Source organism: Scomber scombrus, chromosome 22 (assembly GCF_963691925.1).
Source record: "Scomber scombrus chromosome 22, fScoSco1.1, whole genome shotgun sequence".
In the NCBI taxonomy this organism is placed as follows: Eukaryota; Metazoa; Chordata; class Actinopteri; order Scombriformes; family Scombridae; genus Scomber; species Scomber scombrus.
In genome coordinates, this window is record NC_084991.1 from 3901261 (window position 1) to 3921212 (window position 19952).

The 19952-nt window shown below is 39.4% G+C and overlaps 1 protein-coding gene across 2 annotated transcripts in view; it reads left to right on the plus strand.

Moving 5' to 3' along the window:
- slc41a2b (solute carrier family 41 member 2b) overlaps nucleotides 1-15695 on the plus strand; it is a 43048-nt gene extending 27353 nt beyond the window's left edge. For both annotated transcript variants that reach the window (XM_062443687.1, XM_062443686.1), the window contains exon 11: nucleotides 13177-15695. In XM_062443687.1, the coding sequence (XP_062299671.1) occupies nucleotides 13177-13362 (186 nt within the window). In that variant the 3' untranslated portion in view covers nucleotides 13363-15695. The remainder of the gene's footprint in view (nucleotides 1-13176) is intronic.
- The last annotated feature ends 4257 nt before the right edge of the window (nucleotides 15696-19952 follow it).

The following is a 19952-nucleotide window of genomic DNA, read 5'->3' on the forward strand; positions in this document are numbered from 1 at the left end:
CCAACAACAAGCAGATGAACATAGTGCAGCATTTACAATTTAAAAAGCTAAATCTTAGGAGTCAGTGGAGACTTTATACAGAGCTAAAATGAGAGCAAATATCAGTTTTGGTCGATGGATGGAAAATGTATCAATATGTAGGCCTATCAATATAAATGCTGATGCTGCTCTGTGTCTGCTAGATGTGTAAATAGATCATTGTCAGCAGCAGCTTTAAGTTGTTTTATTATTTTTGTATTTGAGTTATCACCAACATTCCATCCATATGTGGTGGAAATTTAACAGACTTTCCAGGCAGTGAATGAATGCATATCTCCATACATTACTGTTGATTCATCAAGATAAACAGCTGGTGGTCCGTCATGTGCCATTAAACCACTGCAGAAGAAGAGCGCACGAAATGGACATGGAAATGTGACATTTCTGTTTCATGTGTTAATTTGAAGAACATTACGGTTTCTTCAACGCGCTATACAAATCTGATGTTTTTGTCTCTTCAGTGGAAATGTTTTTCCATTGTGCCTCATTGCATTTTGTTTTGAAAAAATTTGAACAAATTAAAAATGTGCACAATAACAGGTGGATGGAAACGCTTTTACTCCCTAATGACTCAGGTAGCCTCCTACACACCGTCATTATCAACTAGAATCATTTAATATTATAAATGGGACTGTTCAATAATTAAGGCTTTCAAACTCGCTAAAAGTAAATTATATTCCAGAGCAGGAACATAAAAGAAAATTAGATGTTTTTGTCCAAATGTATAACAAAGGATCACTCCACACCATCTGTGACTGAAATCCAAATAAGTCTGCACTGTTAACTGTCATTTTTTGCATCTGTAAAAGCTCATCTTACCTGAACTGTTTCAATTATTATTCAGAAGAAGAAATGATTGTCTTGTTTCTTGTGAGCGAGAATTGGAATAGGTGTGTTTCACTCTTAACACTTGCAGTGAAAGGAGGAGAAGCAGGTGTGTGTATCCTGTGAATTCCTCGAGCGTTGTGGTTTCGGGCGATGCCTGGAGGAATCTGACTTGTGTGTGTTTTTTTTTGTTTTGGCAGCGGTTAAGATAATTATGAAGGATCGACTCGAAATTCTGAATGACTGCTTTTACTTTTCAGGCACACTGCGACCTGTCTTAATGTCTGGAATTTGAAGAATTTAGGCGGCATGTTTGTGTGTGTGTGTGTGTGTACACGCTGGACGCTTGCTTTTGCTCTAAGGCTTTTTAAGGCCCCCTTAAATCTTTAATGCAGACATGGAACATTAGGATGTAATCCTGGCCACTGAGGAGTTGGAGACTTTCCAAATCAATTAAGTCTGTAGTCAGTAGAGCTGCTTTAAAGGCGCTTCAGTCCCAGATAGAACATCAAATGGCAGAGACAAGCCTTTGGGGTTGCAGGGTTGGAAAGAATGTACTTCCAGCCTCTTTCACATCTTAGTATCAACAGTCACTGAAGAGAGAATTCTGATCAGTTTATTGATCGGACTTCAAGAACTTTAAAGACCCCCTCCAGACATGTTTTAAGATGTATGTAAAATACTCTAATTTGAATAATAAACTGTGTCTGATGTAGTTTTACCACCGCAAAAAAATGTTAAGTTATCTTGTTACAATCCTTAAAATGACATCACCTCCTTCTCCCTCATTAAAAATCCAGAATCTATGAATATGAAAATGTTTCTAATTAGCTGCTGGACACAAGATGTCTCAGACTTCACTGTAAAGTTCATTCTCAGTTTTTGTTCTCTGGAGGCCTCAAGTTTCTACATCACACTTGTGGAAGTTGAATATTTGTGATGTGATAAATCCTGCTCACAGACCCGCCCCTTTAAAATCTGATTTTTAATGAGCTCAGAGAAACTTTCCACTTTAAACAGATGAATGTGACAATGAAACTCTGCACATACATCATACTGCAAACATTCAACTGTAGGAACGAGAAGAAAACATATTTTTGAGGATATTTTGGAGGGGGGCTTTAAACACAACTTTACTCTTTTGATTTTTAAATGTTGCAACAGTTTACAAAGTGGGTCAGGCCAAAAGGCAGATAAAGCCACCGCTCATCAGAATAATTCATGAACTTCATTGTTGTTATTGTTGAGCGGTCTCTGAGATGAGATAACTTTGAGTTATTTTGTCTGCACAGCTTCACAAGCAGCAAGGTTATTATGGAGCGCTTGTTTATTGAAGCGTACCGCAGAAATGACTCATAAAAATTAGTGCTTCATCTACTTTGCCATCATTTCATTACTGTACACGCAGGCGGAAAAAGCAGACGCTAATGATTAGGCTGAATGATGCACATAATATGCAATGTTCAATACTAATTGTGCGTTTAGATTTTTGTTCTCGTGCCATATTAACTCTGAGGCTCATTTAAAAACCACAGTGAGATGCTAGCGGGGAAGGCTATGCTAGGTGTGTGTTATTAAAAAGGAAAAGACAACTGGGTTTAATGTTGTTTTCTCTACTGCCCTCACAAGCTTGTAGGAGAAGACACAAGCAGCCAATCACAGCTCTTGCATCTCCCAAGTGGAGAGTAGCTGCTCCTATCATGAATAAAAAGGATCAAAACACTAATAAAAACTGGTCAAACCGATGCCGTAATCCACTTATTATACAGATTAAAAACGCTTGCTTCTATCTCAGTCCAGCACATCTGCATTTCAGCCTTGTGTGCTGCTTTTTTTTGTCCGTGGATCAGTTTCACCCTAATTAGTTGGGTAAAGAGCTACAGGCTCTTGCTGCAGTTTGTTCAGACTTAAGCCCTTCAAGCACAAATCACAGTGAGCTTCTCCTTGTGGTTCAGGTGAGAGGAAAGACTGACTAGAATTCAGGGGGTGTCCTAGACAATCTGTCACCGGGGAGGGAACGAACAAAACTGCACGGCTATTGCACTCTGTAGTTCAGGGCCGGGCCAGAGTGCAAGGCTTTTAACCGATGTCTTTATCTCTCTAAAAACAAATGTGTGGGTGTTTGAGGATCTGGACCAGGGTATAATTGTTGCAGCGGCTGCACCTTCAGCGAGTCTCTCTCTCTCTCAACCTATACTTCAACACAGGCACTAATGACGGTAATAAAAATCCTGCCACTCTCATCCAAACCCGCCTGACAGTAAACTCAAATGAACTCATAAGCTCAACATTTTAAGGGTGTTAAATGAGGGTAAAGAACGGTCTGCCTCTTTAGTCATTTATAATTCCTGATTTCATGAGTAACATTTATTTAAATCTTCTTTTTTTTTAATCCGTAATTGGGATAGATTGTTTTGACACTCAGGAAGAGATAAATCAGAGAAGTTAAGAGTCTTGAATGTGGTAGACGGCAGCATTAGTTAAGTGTCCTCAAAATACCCCAGTTCTCTATATCCATGCAGATGTGGTTCATTTAGTATCCTGGACTAAAGAAATAAATGTTAAATTCTCATTTGACAGTTTAAATATCCAATTACTGGAAACTCTAACACAGATTCAATACATCTGTATATTTTCAGAGCTTAAAATATAGTTCTTATATTTTTTTTCTCCCGACATGGAGCGAGACGTAATTTGGTTTAAAGAAAAAAAAAAAAAAAGCAACATGGTGGAATTTGATAATGTCCTTCGGTTAAACTAAAAAGTACTGTAACCGTCTTCTCCTTTTAATAGTGGCGATAAGCGGAAATTGCACACTCCGCGGTTTGATAATGTTCTATTTAAAGTGAAAGCCATAGAAAATTAGGGGAGAAATTGAAACATTTCTGCAGAATGGCTCGACTTATTGTGATATCTCCACCAGCCTCACGATACAGTCACTGAGCAGAAAAGAGGAAGGAGAATGTAGTTAAATTGACTGGAATTCTGCATATTTTGGCACGCAGTGGTGGATGGTTTTACATGAATCCATAGTGAATAAAAATACCAAACAAGAGTAGAAACATAAACAAAACATGATTTTAAAATACTGCATTTTTCAGCACATTGTAAAAAAATATGAGAGAGGGGAAAAATAGAATAAAGCAACATGGTGCAAGAAGCCATGGAGGTGTCAGAGAAAACTCAGGGGGAGAGAAAGAAGTTTGACAGTTAAACAGTCAAGAAACTCAACTGTGAAAAGGTTACTGAAAGTGCAGTAGCGATGAATATGCATGACTTATGCTAATGGGACGTTTATGGGAATCATGATACTTTGACATTTAATAGCACTGAGGCTAAAAGTGATGAGGTCAGTACATGGTCAGATACAAACCACAACGGTAACTATAAAGGAACTTTTAACAAAAGGGTGAACACCTCTTGCTCCAAAGCCCCAAATCTCATTATTTCAGGTAAGACTGGGTATCAGATGTTATCAGCGTTATCTTGACAGATCGGGAATCCAGCACATCTAAAGCTGTGAGAAAGTAGCTTGATCTCTTATCTGTCAGCTGAGCTTTTGGCCCTCAAACAGCTCAGCTATGCTCAAGAGTAAGGCCCACAAAAGCACAATTTAACACAAGGCTTTCTAAGGTTAGACAAAAAATATTCTACCACTAATTGTATGATAATGTTAAGATCCGAACATGCTTCTCGACAAAGTAGTACATTTCCCATTTTCCTTTTTCCAAGATGTCAAATATACAAGTATCACCGTGTAAAATGAAGATAAATTCACTGATGGTTTTTTTGTTGGAGGACTGTGTTCATTACCAGCTGTTTTTCTAGTTTGAAAGACTGACTGCGTTGAATGGAGAACAGAGGCAATATGTACGGCAAGACAAATTTGTGCAAACCGTCTCTTTTAAAGCAGCTCAGTGGCCAACAGACTGTGACTGTGTTGATCAACTTGGTGTGAAATCAGTGTGGGATCCTGCTGGAAAAACAATTTCAGTAGATTAAAAAAAAAAAAAACAATTTCACTGCCTCATACTTTTTCAAAACATTTTTCTTGACCTTAACTTGACAGCTATGAGACTTGACTCCATGAAGGCTTGACTTGAAGCATGAAGGCAAAAACATTTAAGTGTCAGTCTTTGACCTGATAAAATCCCAGAATGATGAAAAAGACGGGCAGGTGGTACTTCACATGGCCACACAGCTTAAATATTTAATTATAGGAGCTATGAAGTTAAATGGACTTTGTTGTAGGCTTAAAAACAGTTGACCGTGTTAATATGACGATTGTGCAAGGTGCATCCAATGAGAAAGAACACAAGATGTGGTCAAAAACTATGGAAAAAGATGTAAGTAAGAGGACCTTGAATTATAAAAAGAAAATGTTTGGGTTATTTTAGTCAGCAGTCAGCAACTTGAAAGACCTGCATCTTGACTTATGAAGACTTGTGACTTGGACTTGCTGTGAAGGACCAGATACTCACTTCGAAAGACTTCAAACTTGATGCAGACTTCTCTCAAACAGCTCTTGAACTTGCTAAACCACCACAAATTCTCCTCTTCACTTCCCCTTCCCCTCAGACTTCCCTATAAGGCCCCGCGTCAGCACAAATTGAGACAGATGAGTAGATTGACTCCCTTATCAAGCCTGGGAAAATGCCCTGTGATATCATCCGAGAGGTTAAGCTCAAGGCCCTGAAGTCGTTTATGGTGCATATGACGTCCCACTGCCGGAGAGTTACATGCATGAAATCCTATCAGCAGATTTACCTCCTGTAAATCCTTGTAGACCAGACACATAAAAAGAGACCACTCCAGTATAAATGCAAGATTGATCGAATGCGTGCCAAAATGTTTGCCAAGGTGACTGTTTATTTTTTTATAATTTAGGTGATCCAGGAGTGACAACAGATGGTGCGGGAGATGAAACACTTATAAAACTTGACAGGGCATATATTGACAGTAAAAGAGATGTTTGAGAGGGAGGTAGCGGCAGAACAGAACTGTTGATGGATAACTAAAGGGTCAAAGCAAGAACTCAGGAGTTTCAAAATAGCTCCATCCTCTCGCCTGTCTCTGTGCTTCCTCTGTAAAAGCAGGAGAGGATGCTCAGTACGGCTGTATGATGACCTGAACAGGCTATAGCAGTTTGATGTTGAAGTAATTCTGGACTTTAATACATTCAAACTCGTTTTTGGCAGACAATTACATGGCAATGAGGCATGCAGGCACCAGGAAAGAACATCCAAATAGCTCAGGAACGACACCGGAGAACATATTGTGTCATTTGGCAGCTTTTACTTTGAGGCTGAAGAGGTTGGAGGGACTCGAAGTGATTTTAATAACAGCCAGCTTCACTAACCAGGACACAGTACACTGAATGTGAAGTATGGCAATTGGATGAGCTAATAAATGTCAGTAGGTATCATTTGGGACTTGTCAAACCTATGAGGTAAAGTAGGGGTCTTCTTCCTTTTTCTATCACTGTTAAACTCAGCCCTCTCCACACCTGCTGTAACAACAGTAAAGGTTGAAACTATAAGGATTCCAGTTCCACGCATTTCCAGTTGCATTTACATTTAAAACTCGATCTAAGAGTAAAAAGAAGAAATGATTGCTTGTTTGCGTGGATGCCTGATGAAAGTCAGTGAAAGAAATGTCTCCACAATCAATCTACCGCTGATAGTGTGCAACCTTATCTTTCACATGATTGCATTTTCTGATGCACCTGTCCACCAGGTGTAGATTAAATAACACTTAGTTTGTGCCTAAAGAGAAATCTGTAATTACACGGAAACTGGTAAATGCAGGGAGTTCTTTAAAATCACTTATATGAGCCACTTAGGAGCAAATAATTTCAAGTATTTGCACAAGTGGTTGTTGTATAAGGCCCACTGTTTACATATTCCATGTCTTTAGAACCAATTTCTTCTCTCTAAAAGGCATCAGTTTAAAGGGAAGCACTTCATATTATGTATATTCAAGTGATCCCTAAGCATAATTTTATTCAGGTCGTACACTAGAATAAGTTCTTCTACAATATCGGATCAGTGATGTGAAATGGCTTATAATGGTCTGCAGATCAAGCATTACTTTAATAGAGCACAGATAAATCCAATGTTTGCCCAGATGATACATAATTGAAGTGTTTTAAAGTAGTTATTAGGATGACATTAAGTGATGCACTCAGTGTGTTTTTTCAGGCAGGATTTGCAGATTCCTATGAAATCAGGATTAATAGTTGTGTATACTTGCATGGTTTAGTGGAGCGTAGATGCAGACGGGGCTCCGAGAAGTAAATCTCAGCAAACAAAGGAGAAACGTTGTGTCCCTCATAGACAACAGCTTAAAACAGGGATTGTATTTGAGTCAATGCACAAATATGCCACACTGACAAAAACTTAATATATTATTTTAATCTGTAGACATTCATATCACATTCCTGGTAGATTACTTTTTAAACAGAACAACATTCTAGTGTTTATATTAGAACCATTGAGTTGGATAATGAAATGACTTTTTAAAGTAGCAGAATTCTGAAGTTTAGTACTTTTAAGAACCACCATGGATTGTTGTGGTGTCACCATTATGATTTTTTGAAATGCAGTAAGACCTTTGGTGTGGACGCCTACTAACAAGTAATATCTAGTTAATTATCGGAATGACTATCAGATACTCTAGCAGGTTCCCAAGTTGTCTTGTAATTCCTCAAGAGTTGTAAGTCACAAGCTTGCTTTAGCACCTGAAGCAACATGTACACAACAGTGGAAACGGAAGACGAACGTATAGAACTTGGTATAGGGATGGCATTGTTGATCCGTCAGCCACTTGGTCCAACTCTTTGGTTCAGACTGAAATATCTCAACAGCTGTTGGAGGGATTGCTTTGAAATCTTCACCAGACATTCATGGTTCCCCGATGAATCTTACTGACCTTGTTGACTGCTGACCTTTCCTTTAGTGCTTACCACCATGTCAAAATATCCACTCTTCACATCCAGTGAGACAATATTTTGTGCAGACATTGATGGTGTAGCGACAATGTACCCTACTGACTCTTGGGATCCTCTTTTCCTGTAGCACCACAACAAGCTTCACAGATGAAGTCAGCAAGCCTTTAACAAAAAGAGAATACAGAGTACATAATAATTTATCATTAGATCAAAGAGAGGCTCTGTATGAACTCAAAAAAGACGAAGATGTTGTTGTCAAGCCAAACCAATTACACCAGTTACATACACATTACCAAAGATACATTATAATTTAGAAAGAAAAAAAATTCTAAAACACCATTTTACTTTCTGCCTTTATATGTAAAATATTTCCTGCTGATAATATGTTACACTTGATCTGGAACCATTTTATACCAATATAACACATGATGGAGGCACTGAAGCACTTGTTTTTTAATCTACGCTCCTCTCATTCCGATATGAATCCCAAGATTGCGTGGTCATAAAAAAAAGAAAATTGTTTTCATGTACAAGATTCTTTTTATTTTCATTTGAAAGGCAGAGCTATGGGTAGCACCATGGTCCCAAACTACACTTCCTTATACGTTGGATACTTTGAAGAGTTTCTGTTGAATTCTTCACATAATCTTTTTTTCATTACATAGTTCTTTTGTGAATCTACATTTATAATATTCCTTTTTTGGTCTGGTACTATAAAAGAATGATTGGATTTCACGTTTTCAAAATGTCATCATCTAAAATTTGCAGTTAATTATGATTACTCACAAATCAAATTTCTGGATATTTTTAACAAAGAACAAGACAAATTGGTAACAGATCTTTATAGGAAACTGACAGACAAGAACATAATATTACATTACAAGAGTTTCCATCCCAGCCCTCAAAAAAAAAAGGTCTTCCAATGACTCAATTTAATAGAATACACCACATTTCAGGCTCAGATGAGTCTTACAATAAACATAGGGGTGACATGATGGAAAGATTTAGGGGATAGGCAGTAAGTAAAGGCTGGATCCAGAATGCTGTTGAGAGATTTAAGAATGTCAGCCAAGGTGAATGTCTCATCAAGAGAAGGATTGATTTGGATAGAGGAAGCGCCCTCTGTATTATACAGTACTCTCCTCTGGGAAAGGATTTTCAAGAGATCATCCAGCAACATTGGCATATTTTGAAATCTGATTCTAATCTTAAATCAGTCTTTAAGGATTCCCCATGCATTGTTCACAAACACTCTCTGAACATTTGTGATCTCATAGCCAGAGCTGCCCTTCCAACAGAATCTAATTTCACTTTCAAATGTCACACATTTGTTTATCTGCATTCCAGTAAAAAATTGATATCAAGGATATCATGACTTGTAACACAGAAAAACATCATCTACATGATCAAATGCACCTGTGGCTTGGCTTACATAGGAAACATAGTCCCGTAATTCTCACCCGTACAAACAGTCAAACAAACCCTGTGGCTATGCATTTTTATTCATTCAAACACAACATATCCACACTGAGATGCACTAGGATTAAACCCATAAAAAACCCCAGAAGGTGAGGGGACATCAACAACATCCTTTTGAAAAGAAGCTTAAATTTAAGTATTGATCTTAAACCTTTTTTGTAAGTTGTTATTGTTGGAAAAAAACAACACATTGTTTCTAAGTATGATTGACAGATCTTATTTGACTTTTTTAGATATCTTAACGAATATGATTGACTCTGTCGAAACATATCTGTTGATGCAACCTCCCTTTTCATTCTCATTATCTTCCTTTTTGTTTGTGTCGTCTTTCCCATCATAGATACCATATACTGAATGATTTATGTGATTTACGATAAACATTTCACTCAACTTCTGATGTGTGGTATTATATATGTGGCTGTATAATATTGATCTTGATTTTTCTATTTTTTTTATTTTTTTTTACCCTTTTCATAGAAGCTCTATCCCCCATGTGGGAGCCTCAGACAGCTTTTGATTGGTCCAGCTTGAGAGTAGATTAGCTCAATCATGCAGATCACGATCACCTCTGTGATGAATGTGTGTGTCTATATATAGCTGATTCTGCTTGTGATGGTGCTTTGACAAGGCCAGATGAAGATCTCTGTTAGATTGAGACATTGCTTAATTAAAATTGCTAGGAGCTTGTAGAACAGTGTGCCTGATGGAAGAATTCTTGTCCAGCACCTGTAGAAGTTTTGGGTTTTTTTTCTTTGATTTTTATTTTGTGGCATTTTGCCTTTATTAGACAGTAGCTGGCATAGAAGCCAACAGTAAACAGGGAGAGAGAGGGGAATAGCTTGCAGCAAAGGTCCCTTGCCGGAGTCGAACCAGGGATGCTGCAACTATGTGGCATGCGCTGTAACCACTTGGCCACCAAAGCACTCCACCTGTAGAAGTTTTTTGTTTGTGCGTATACTACACCATGTTCATCAATGATTGTCAGGTTCCCTTCATGATGAATTGTAACCAATTTTATGATCCTGGAGCGCTTCAGTAGTCGAGTGGTTGCAGTTGTTCCCCTCTTTCTCTCCGTTTCTGTTGGCCTCAATGCCGTGTACTTCGAAATTAAAGGCAGAAAAATGCCCAAAAATAAATCTGATGATCCTCTTATCATCTAGCGCCATATTGGGTCAGAATGTATGTCCAAATACCTTTCAATGCCTGTAGCATGTTACCTTGCAGACATTAGCATATAGCTCAAAGCCTCACAGAGCCTCTCCTGTTAAGTCTTTGGGGGCAAGTCAAGTCTGAAGTTGTTCGAGAAAAGATGTGAAGTGTAGAAGCTTCTTCTCTGCCACCACTCAGAATTTGATTAAGGAGGCAGATACAGAGACTGAAAAAAGGCCGTCTGCGTGATGGATCAGCACTCATATTTGTCTCTTTCATTTTTGAAATTGGATGTATCTGAATCCTTGAAAAACTGACAGCCTAAGACTTTGCACACCAGTCTCTCTTACCAGTCGCCCTCCCTCCCTGTCTTTGTTTGTGTGTGTGAGGGAGGGAAAACAAAGCTAACCATCCTGGATTGGAAGTTGTGTTCCGTAAATGATGGATTGTAGTTGACAGTTTAGAAGCGAGTGACGCTACGAAAGCAGCAATCGCAACAACTGAGAGGATGTCCAACTGTGCCACCCTGTCATCACGAATAAAAGACAGAGCCGTGACACCCTCGCCTGTGAAGAGTCGGGTTTGAAAGCTTGTTGTTCGTCTGTGAGAGGCTTTCATCGCACCACGACAGAACATTATTGGATAGGAGCGCAGGAAGCCATGTTGTTTACCACTATTACACATTCCCATCACAAAACATTTCCCCACATTCAAGGACGAGCGTGGCTGTTGACAGATTATCAGAACTCATACAATAGTCTTTTGTTCTCTACTTTTTATAAGCAAAAAGATATATTATCATGATCAATTCTCCTCTGCTGATACCATCACCTCTGCTTGTAATCTTAGCATGTCAGTATCTTTTCATGAGTGCAATACTTTTTTTGTTTTTATAATGTTTGCGCTGACAACTGTGGACAGCTCATTTCCCCTTAAATTATAGACTCATCCTTATCTTTTAATAGACTTCTCTTTTTTTCTTCTTCTCCTCAGCACCGTTCCCTCCATGCGTGGAAACTTGAATTATGAATAACACTCACTTACTCGTCTCTCGGTCTGCTGCTCTGTCCATTACTCCTCCTCCTCTCCTCTCCTCTGTTCTCCTTACAGTATAAGTGTTTATGCCATTCTGCAAGGCATTTTGAAGCAATTATTCCTTTCAGCCTTGATAACGCAAGCTGTTTCGTTTCTTCATCTTGCTTTTCTTTCTGTTCTTTGGTTAAGAATTACACTCAGACTTTCTCTTTTTTCTTGCCAAATTATTCTTTGCCAAACAGAAAAAAGTACTCCAGATCAAGTGAAAAGAAAGAAGAAAAGAGAAAAATAAGTAGGGAGTAGGAGTAAATAAATGTAGTTATAGTTAGGAGTTGCCAGATTCAGGCCCAGTCAACTCTACAACACACTAGTAAAATTAGTAAATGAATGTCATCCTAATGATTGAGTAACAAAGAAGAGATCATCAAAGTCATTAGGGTATCATCCAGTACGTCTGTACAACATTTTGCACCGGTTCACCTATTAGACATTGAAATATTTCACTGCAGAACTGAAAACATTAACTTGCAAGATGAAAAGTTGGGGGATCACCAGTCATATCTGTACCAAATTTTCCAGCAAGTCATCCAATAGCTGTTGAGATATTTCAGCCTGGACAAAAGTGGTGGACCGACTGACAGATTGAAAATAGAGTAAAAATAACTTTAGCAAACCAAAAACCAAACCATAATTTTAACGCCATCAAAAATTCGATGACAGCAGACCCAGTCCGTGTAATTTTACTGGTGTCCGATACAGCCTATTAAAAGGACCAGTGTGTAAGATTTACGAGGATCTATTGGCAAAAGTATGTTTTCATTAGTGTATGATCACCTGCAAATATGTATCACTGTTTTTGTTACCTTTTAGAATGAGCCTTTTATATCTATATAGGGAGCGGGTCCTTTTCAACGGAGGCCGCATTATTGCACAACCATGTTTCTACAGTAGCCCAGAACCGAAAAAACCAAACACCAGGTCTAGAGAGGAACTTTTGTGTTTTTGTGAGTTTTGAAGCCACTGTAGGTTCTCCTATACCAGGAATGTCCAAACTATTCTGTAAAGGGTTTATGTGGCTGCAGGTGTTTATTCTACCAAGCAGGAACACACCAGGCTCCTATCATTTAATCAACTGATCTTCAGACAGCTGATTGGTCAAATCGTGTGCTCTTTATTGGTTGGGACAAAACCCTGCAGACACACAGTCCTTTATGGAATAGTTTGTACATGTCTGTCCTACATACATTAAGAAGGGGAGGGGGAGACGAGTGGTGTTGAGTTAGTAGCAATCTTCAACCTCACCACTAGATGCCACTAAATCCCATGCAGTGGTGCTTTAAATACCAACTGGATTGATATCAATCAGGCATCTCATTAACCAAAACCTCCAAGTCCAAATCACTCTGAGACAGTTTCCATGTTGCTTTAAGGTTTCTACTGAATTCACTAATAAGGTAAAAATCGATTGAATTTACCTCATGTGGCAGACTACAGTTGCTTTTGATGTTTGAGGCAGTACCAGTGTACAGGGGGGGGTCTGGAACTTGGAGCACTAGTTTTAGATAGGCAGTCCTAAAGTTGTAGGCTTTGCCAGAAGTCATTATTTTGCTATCTTATTAATGCACCAGCTTGTACAGAGAGCCTATATTTGCGATCTCAATAGGAAGTCACAATCTAATCCTCCTCTCTCTCTCTTCCAGGTGTTGCTGTTGTTGTGTATAGCAGACTGGATGGTGCACTCCATGTGGCGCAGCGGCAAAGACCCGGACAGTTTTTCCATCCCCTACCTGACAGCTCTGGGTGACTTGTTGGGCACCGCCCTGCTCGCACTCAGCTTCCACTTCCTGTGGCTCATAGGCGACCAGGACAGCGACGTGGGCGACTGAAGCGGTCTTTAACGCTGTCTGTCATCCAGTTTCTCACGCCCTTTAGCCTTGTGGGAATGTGGGTGCTTTCTGTCTCTGGCCAACACATTCCTCCTCTTCTCTAACTGGATGAAACTTCATTTAAGCCACATGATGGTTCGGAAAACTCTGACTATTTTCTTCCCTGACTTTTTTTTATACTCTACAAAGGACGCTGTATTCCACCAATTTAGACTGTTTTCAGTAGAGACTTTTTGATCTGCGTTGTTTGCACCAAAGCACTTGCATATTGTCTTGCTGGTCTTGTTTAAGGGGAGCAGGAAAACACCAGCTACCACCCACAATGCTGAGGAATCCTTGCTTTTGGCAGGTCAGTCAACTCTGCCAGCCAAGCATCAGTCGGAGGTCCTCTACTAAACAAAAATATCTCTGGCTGGTATATATTTTTTTGGGATTTACCACCCAACGTGATACAAAATGTATTACCTGCCCTGTGTATTACCACTGTGCATCAGTGGAGAGACTCAGAGACAGTTTGGGGTGGAGGCCCGTGAAGATGGGAGTGTGTTGCTGTTTTGTTCCGGATCAGCTCTTCAACACACTTTGACACTTTGCCTTTTTAACAACTCTACCAGCATCAGAGTTTAAAGGGAGTAACATGAACTTGTTTTGTTGCGATGAAAAGTCAGCGTTTTTGTTCTGTTTTGTGTGTCTACCCTTTTTAGCTTTTTGTTGTTTTACAAGTGTCTTAACTCAGTCTGTATAATAGAGTTGTGGTTTTCATATGTCTGTATTTGTGTTTTCCTAAACTGTTAACCTCCGCAAGGTTAAGACTGCAACATTATTCTTTCCCAGGCTTTCCCAACAAACCTACACAAGTGTCACTAGGAGACTTCTGCATGGCATGGTTTTCTTTTACACTTGTACCCACTTGAACATGTGTTTTTTCTGCGTCCTAACATGACATCAGGATCTGGATCAGGTTTTTTTTTTTTTCAACCATTTTGGCTCTGAGGGGCCGGAAAACAAATTGAGTCCAGTCATATGGACCAGCACTACAACTCTATATTCTACCCTGACGAAAGGCTAATGACTTCATGCCAAGATTTAGTTTAAATTTAGATTTAATCATTACAGTAACATGAATGAGATACAACTGCAAGTGCATTTAAGACTGTCTTAAAAGATTGTCATTTTATAATAAGTCAGCTGGAAACAGCATTTTTAGCCAACTCATGCTGCATGCCAAACTTGGTTGATCTAGAAATAACACGCTTCATTTGAAGTCAGTGACCTATTGTTTAAAAGAATTTTGATGGTCAATCTGCTCCTATTATGTACTGTAGGTGTAGCAACAGACATCGGAATTGATCCACAGAGACATTTACTGTCTGGCTATATTTGCAGGCACTCATTTTCCAGCCTCGGCCACCTGATATCTTCTGCAAATTGTTAACCGCACTTCCCCGACACTCGTGTAAAACAAACCATGAATTCCTCTGTATATTTTGCCAACCTCCTCAGTTCTCTCTCATTAATTTCCTGTGTTTGTTTGTCCTGTCTTCTATCCTCGGTGGGTGCCTGGTTGTCACACACGCACACGCACACACACACACACACAGGAGCAGGAGTGGTGCATCAGTCCAGCACGAGCATTTAACATTCCATGCTGGATGTTTGCACGTTGTTGTTTACATGCTTGCGCACTATTAATCAACAGTTTTCACAGTCTGATTTACATCATCATATCAGTCTAATATCATAATCAGTGTTAACATCATCGGATAAATTGCTGCATTTCTGCTCGATTTTTACTCTTTTTTCCAGAATATGTGTTGTCTTTTATAAGGTCGGAGAAGATTGATCCAGATTAGGCAACCTGATTATTAAATCGATCCCTCTAAGTCTAGGAGGTGTGACTCTTAAATCAAGCCGCCACCTTAATCTGATCATTCAGCAGCATATTGTGTGCATGTGGATGTAGCCGGTGGCTCTCTTCAACTCCAATATGTGCCTCTTGAGATTCACTTGGTAGACAAGGTGTTTTTTTTCTCTGTCATGCCATTAATGCAATTTCCTTTTTACTGCATCGTAATACTGTGCAATTATTCCTTTTTGTACTTACTTACAGTTCCTGAGACGACGGACTATTGTATTTTATTTAAAAAAAGGTTTCTTTCCAAAATGAGATATCCACCATTTTAATCACTGGCATGAAACTGCTTACAAATATTAAGGAGTTTGGGATACAAGGTGGATGTATATCCTTTTGGAATTAAATCCTTTTTTCTTTTCTTTTTTCTGCTTTTGTGGCTCATAACGGGCCTAAAATGTCTAAATAAATGCCCTTCCATTGACAAGCGTCTCATTTCTGGTTATTTGTGCTGAAGGGTTTTACTGGCAAGTAGCTTTCCTCTTATCCACATGAGCATACAGCGATCGTCATTACATTACATTCACAGGAGAAGACAGACATCACATGAGCTCTGAATGCAGCAGATGAAAGCTTAAAATACTGAGCCAGGGAAGAAAAGCAGGAGTTATGATTTAAATGAACAGTAAAACTCTTCATTCCCCTTCTGTTTGCCTGAAGTAAGCCCTAGATGCAGTATAATCTATGTTCTCCGACGGTCTCCATGACAACACGACCAGGCAATGCTCATCCTTTTCGGTTAACCTCAGCGTTTGGGGAAAAACATGCATTTCTGCACAGATGTCACACTTACGCCCACCTCCAACACATACAGTAGCTCGTGTTGCACTGTAGAAGCTTCTGTTGAGTTGCAGTTCTGTAGTGATGGAGAGCTATTGCAGTATTTTACCAAAATGAACATCAACGAATGAAGTTGTAAAATGTCTGCTCTCACAAATAGGTTGAGATTGACTGGTATTGATGAATATCTAACTAGTGAGAGGAGAGAGTATTGTAATTTTTGTGATTTTGTTAATGAATTTTGGTTGGTTGTTTTTTTTATGTGTAAAAAGAAACCAAACCAAATGGAAAAAGCAACAAATTCACCAGAGACAACCAACAGTAGGTTTAAAATGCCCTTAAAAAGTCAATATGACATGATGTGTTTGCCCCTAGTCATTTTCTATGCTCAGCGTGAAATTAGCTTAACGTATCAAAGATTAGCATGTAAACCGGGAACATCCACACAAAAATAAGGGAAAGGTCACAAGAAAAGGTGAAAAGTTCAGTCTGTGTCTAAGATATTAGATAAAAGAGAAACAAAGTAGTTATTTGCACAAAGTCACATAGGTTGAAGAGTTATTGATAGCTTATTTGAATAAGCTTGCTAGCTAAGCATTATTAGAGTTATTAGAAGTTTGGTAAGCGAGAAATTAGCTTAGGAAGGTATCAAGGATTAGCATGCGATGTGAGACCTGCAGTGACACAAAAATAAGGGAGAGGTCTTAAAAAAAAAGGTGAAAAGTTCAGTCTGTGTCTAAGATATTCGATACAAAGAGAAACAAAGTCGTTTTTGGCTAACAAAGTCACGTAAGTTGAAGTGTTACAGAAAACTAGCTAGCTAGCTGCTAGCTGCTAGTTAGCTCGCTTGTATTGAGGTTCTTCTGAGTCTCTGAAGTTCAGAAAGATGATATTATTTGAGCTTTGAACACAGAGTTTAAAAAATAAATGTCCTTCAGGACTTTTTGGGCTCCATATCCAACAACTATTATATGGAACAATTTTCCACCATCCATCCGTATTTCTTTACTAGAATTGTATTACTTGCTGTGTGGAGGCCACATTTAGAACCTGAAGGACAGGTTCACAATATTTCAAGTGTCAGGTGTTCATGTGAACAGTGAAAGAGTTTTTCCTCACTGTAATCTTTCATACTATTAAAATATCCTCTTCAAATGTGCTGTCAATGGAAGTGATGGAGGATAAAATCCACAGTGTGTCCACGGTGTTTCCCTGTTGAGCTGTGGTGAAGGGATAGTTACAAAAAGAGGGACTTTGGCACTAAAAAGACTGTAATGTTTAAAGATAAACAACAAAAGCTGACCAAAGTGCTTTATAGAGACTGGGAAATGCAATTCAATGAAAACACAGACATGGTTATGAGGACCAAGGGGAAAATTAATAAAAGAGCAGAATGAAATAAATAATAATGGGATTTAAATCCTTAAAACAAAACAGCGTTGCACAGTGAACAAATAATTAATAGAGAGAGAAAATAAATAAAAAAAATAATGTCTTCATGATGACTATTAAAAGGCTGAAGAAAAAGAAATGGGTCTTAAGATGGGTTTTTAAAAATATCAGAGGAGGGGGAGGATGTAAGAAAGAGAGACTGTTCCACAGCAACAATGCAAAATGCCCAATCAACTCTGGATTATAACTGGGACAGTGTGGAATGATGAGCAGTGATTGGTCAGCAGATCTGAAGGGTCTGGCAGTACAATATGGGGTGAGGAGTTCAGAAAGATAAGCTGGTGCCGGTACATGCACTGCATAACAAACAAATAACATAAAATCAATTCTGCATTTCTCTGGTTACCAGTGAAGAGAGGCCACTACAGGAGTGACACTGCCTCTCTTTTTGGTACCAGTGGAGTCTCACTGCTGCATTGTGAACTAGCTGCAGGCAAGATAAAGCTGACTGACTAATTCCCATACAGAGAATTACAATAGCCAATGCAGTAGGAGATCAAAGCCTGCAGATCCTTAACAGACAGAAATGATTTTAGTTTTTTTTAGTGTGTGTGTTCTATGATTGAAGAAGCTGGTGCTGGCAGCAGAGTTGTCATGATATTTTATTAGCTTCAGATAAACTTTTAAAGAAGGAGGACAGTGGATTTAGTCCTCCATCACTTATATTATAAGTACATCATGAAGGGATCTTCTAATGGTCAGTATGAACAGGAGGAATGATTACATCAAGAAAACAGGTTTCAATGACCATTTGTGCTCCTGACTGCAGTTTTAAGACTTGAACAATTGTGAAACTGTCATTTAATAATGGAAAATATTTTTAAAAATATAACTAAAATCAATACGATAAAAGAAATGTAGATGATAGGTACTATACAAGGACTGGGACTCATGCCTCAAGTATTCTTGAAACCCTGGCTGCAGGCATCTGTCTTTTTCACTTACCTCTACTTGATGGATAATCGGTATGACAACTGCCATTGTAGATGAGGGTCGACCAATTCGCTAATTTGGCCCAGTGAATCATCTCTCAGTGAGCTGCAACACCATCGAACATCAAAGCATCTTCAGAAGTAGCCTCAGGATCGATCGAGCGCAGCCGACCCTACTGTACCTCTGTGAGCCGATGAGGTAACGAACGTGAACCGACGAAGGCTTGCAGACACGTCTCAGGGACTGCATGGCTTTCTGTGAGAAAACAGCCGAGCTAACATGGCAGCATGGAAATAAGATACAACTTCAAAGTTGAATGTCACAAGGTGTTTTCTCTCTTGGAAACAGGAACAGGCAGTTATAGGATCAAAAGCAGAAGGGGGGGCACTTACAGACCTTGTGCGTGGTTTAAATTTAAAAGTCCTGGGTTGTATAACTGATGGATTTCCCATATCTCTTTGAACACGTTGAGAAGCATTCCAACACTCATTGCAACTTTTCAACATCGCCAAATGGATTTTCTTACCTCTCATGTGATCAAAGCCAAAGGCAGTAGATACAGATTATTTATGCTTATGGATTTTCTTCTTACAAGAGAGAATCAGTGGCGTTCTTCAGATGAAACTCAGGTTTGTATCAAATGAAGACCTTATTATCACAGCAAACGCCAGCCGCACATCATACTGTACTGTTTTATTATTAAAAAGGAGGGGGAAGCTATGATTAATAGATTTCGGTTGGTGCGTGAGTGCGTGTTGTGTTTAACAACGCACCTCTGTGAGTGTCTAGACGCTACATTTTTAACAAGGTCGATCGGACGTTGCGCTCGCTTGATAAATCGAGCTGTGATGTTTTCGGGGTACACGCTCTCTCCTCCAGTCTGGCGGCTCGGCGGCGACTGTGACCCAGACAGGACCAGAGGGCCTGTGAAACCTAACCCCCCCACCCCCCCGCCTCTGTCAGTCATCCAGTCACCCTCGGGGCTATTAGCAGTATGTTAATGTGGAACCTGCAGACAGAAGGGGGTTCTGGGAGGTCTGGCAGTAGCTCAGGAAAACAATAGATGTTTCATACATGGTGTAATTGGAAACAGATTTCTCCAGAGGTCTGTGCCAGTCAAGCTGAGGTGAGCAGACACTTTGGAACAGAGTGCCACAGTCAAATCGGGGACCGTAAATTACACCGTGAGGCAAAAGGAGCAAAAGGTTTACGAAGGTGACGCTGAAACCCATAAAATTATAATTTTATGTGGTATTATACGGTCAGTGTGAGGGGGCGTTCACATGATATAAACACTGCAACATGCTGCATGTGGGGGTCCACAGCTGTTAAGGCCTCAGTGTGTTTCAAACAGAGTACCTGTCAGATTGCCTCAGACAGACAATCCAACAGATTGGGTGATTGAGCAGGAATGTTAAAGTGAGGCAGGGTTTAAACCGCTCTCTTTCTTTCATTCACACAACACATTTATATCATGTGAAGAACTGAGTGCAACACCATCAATACCTGAGGA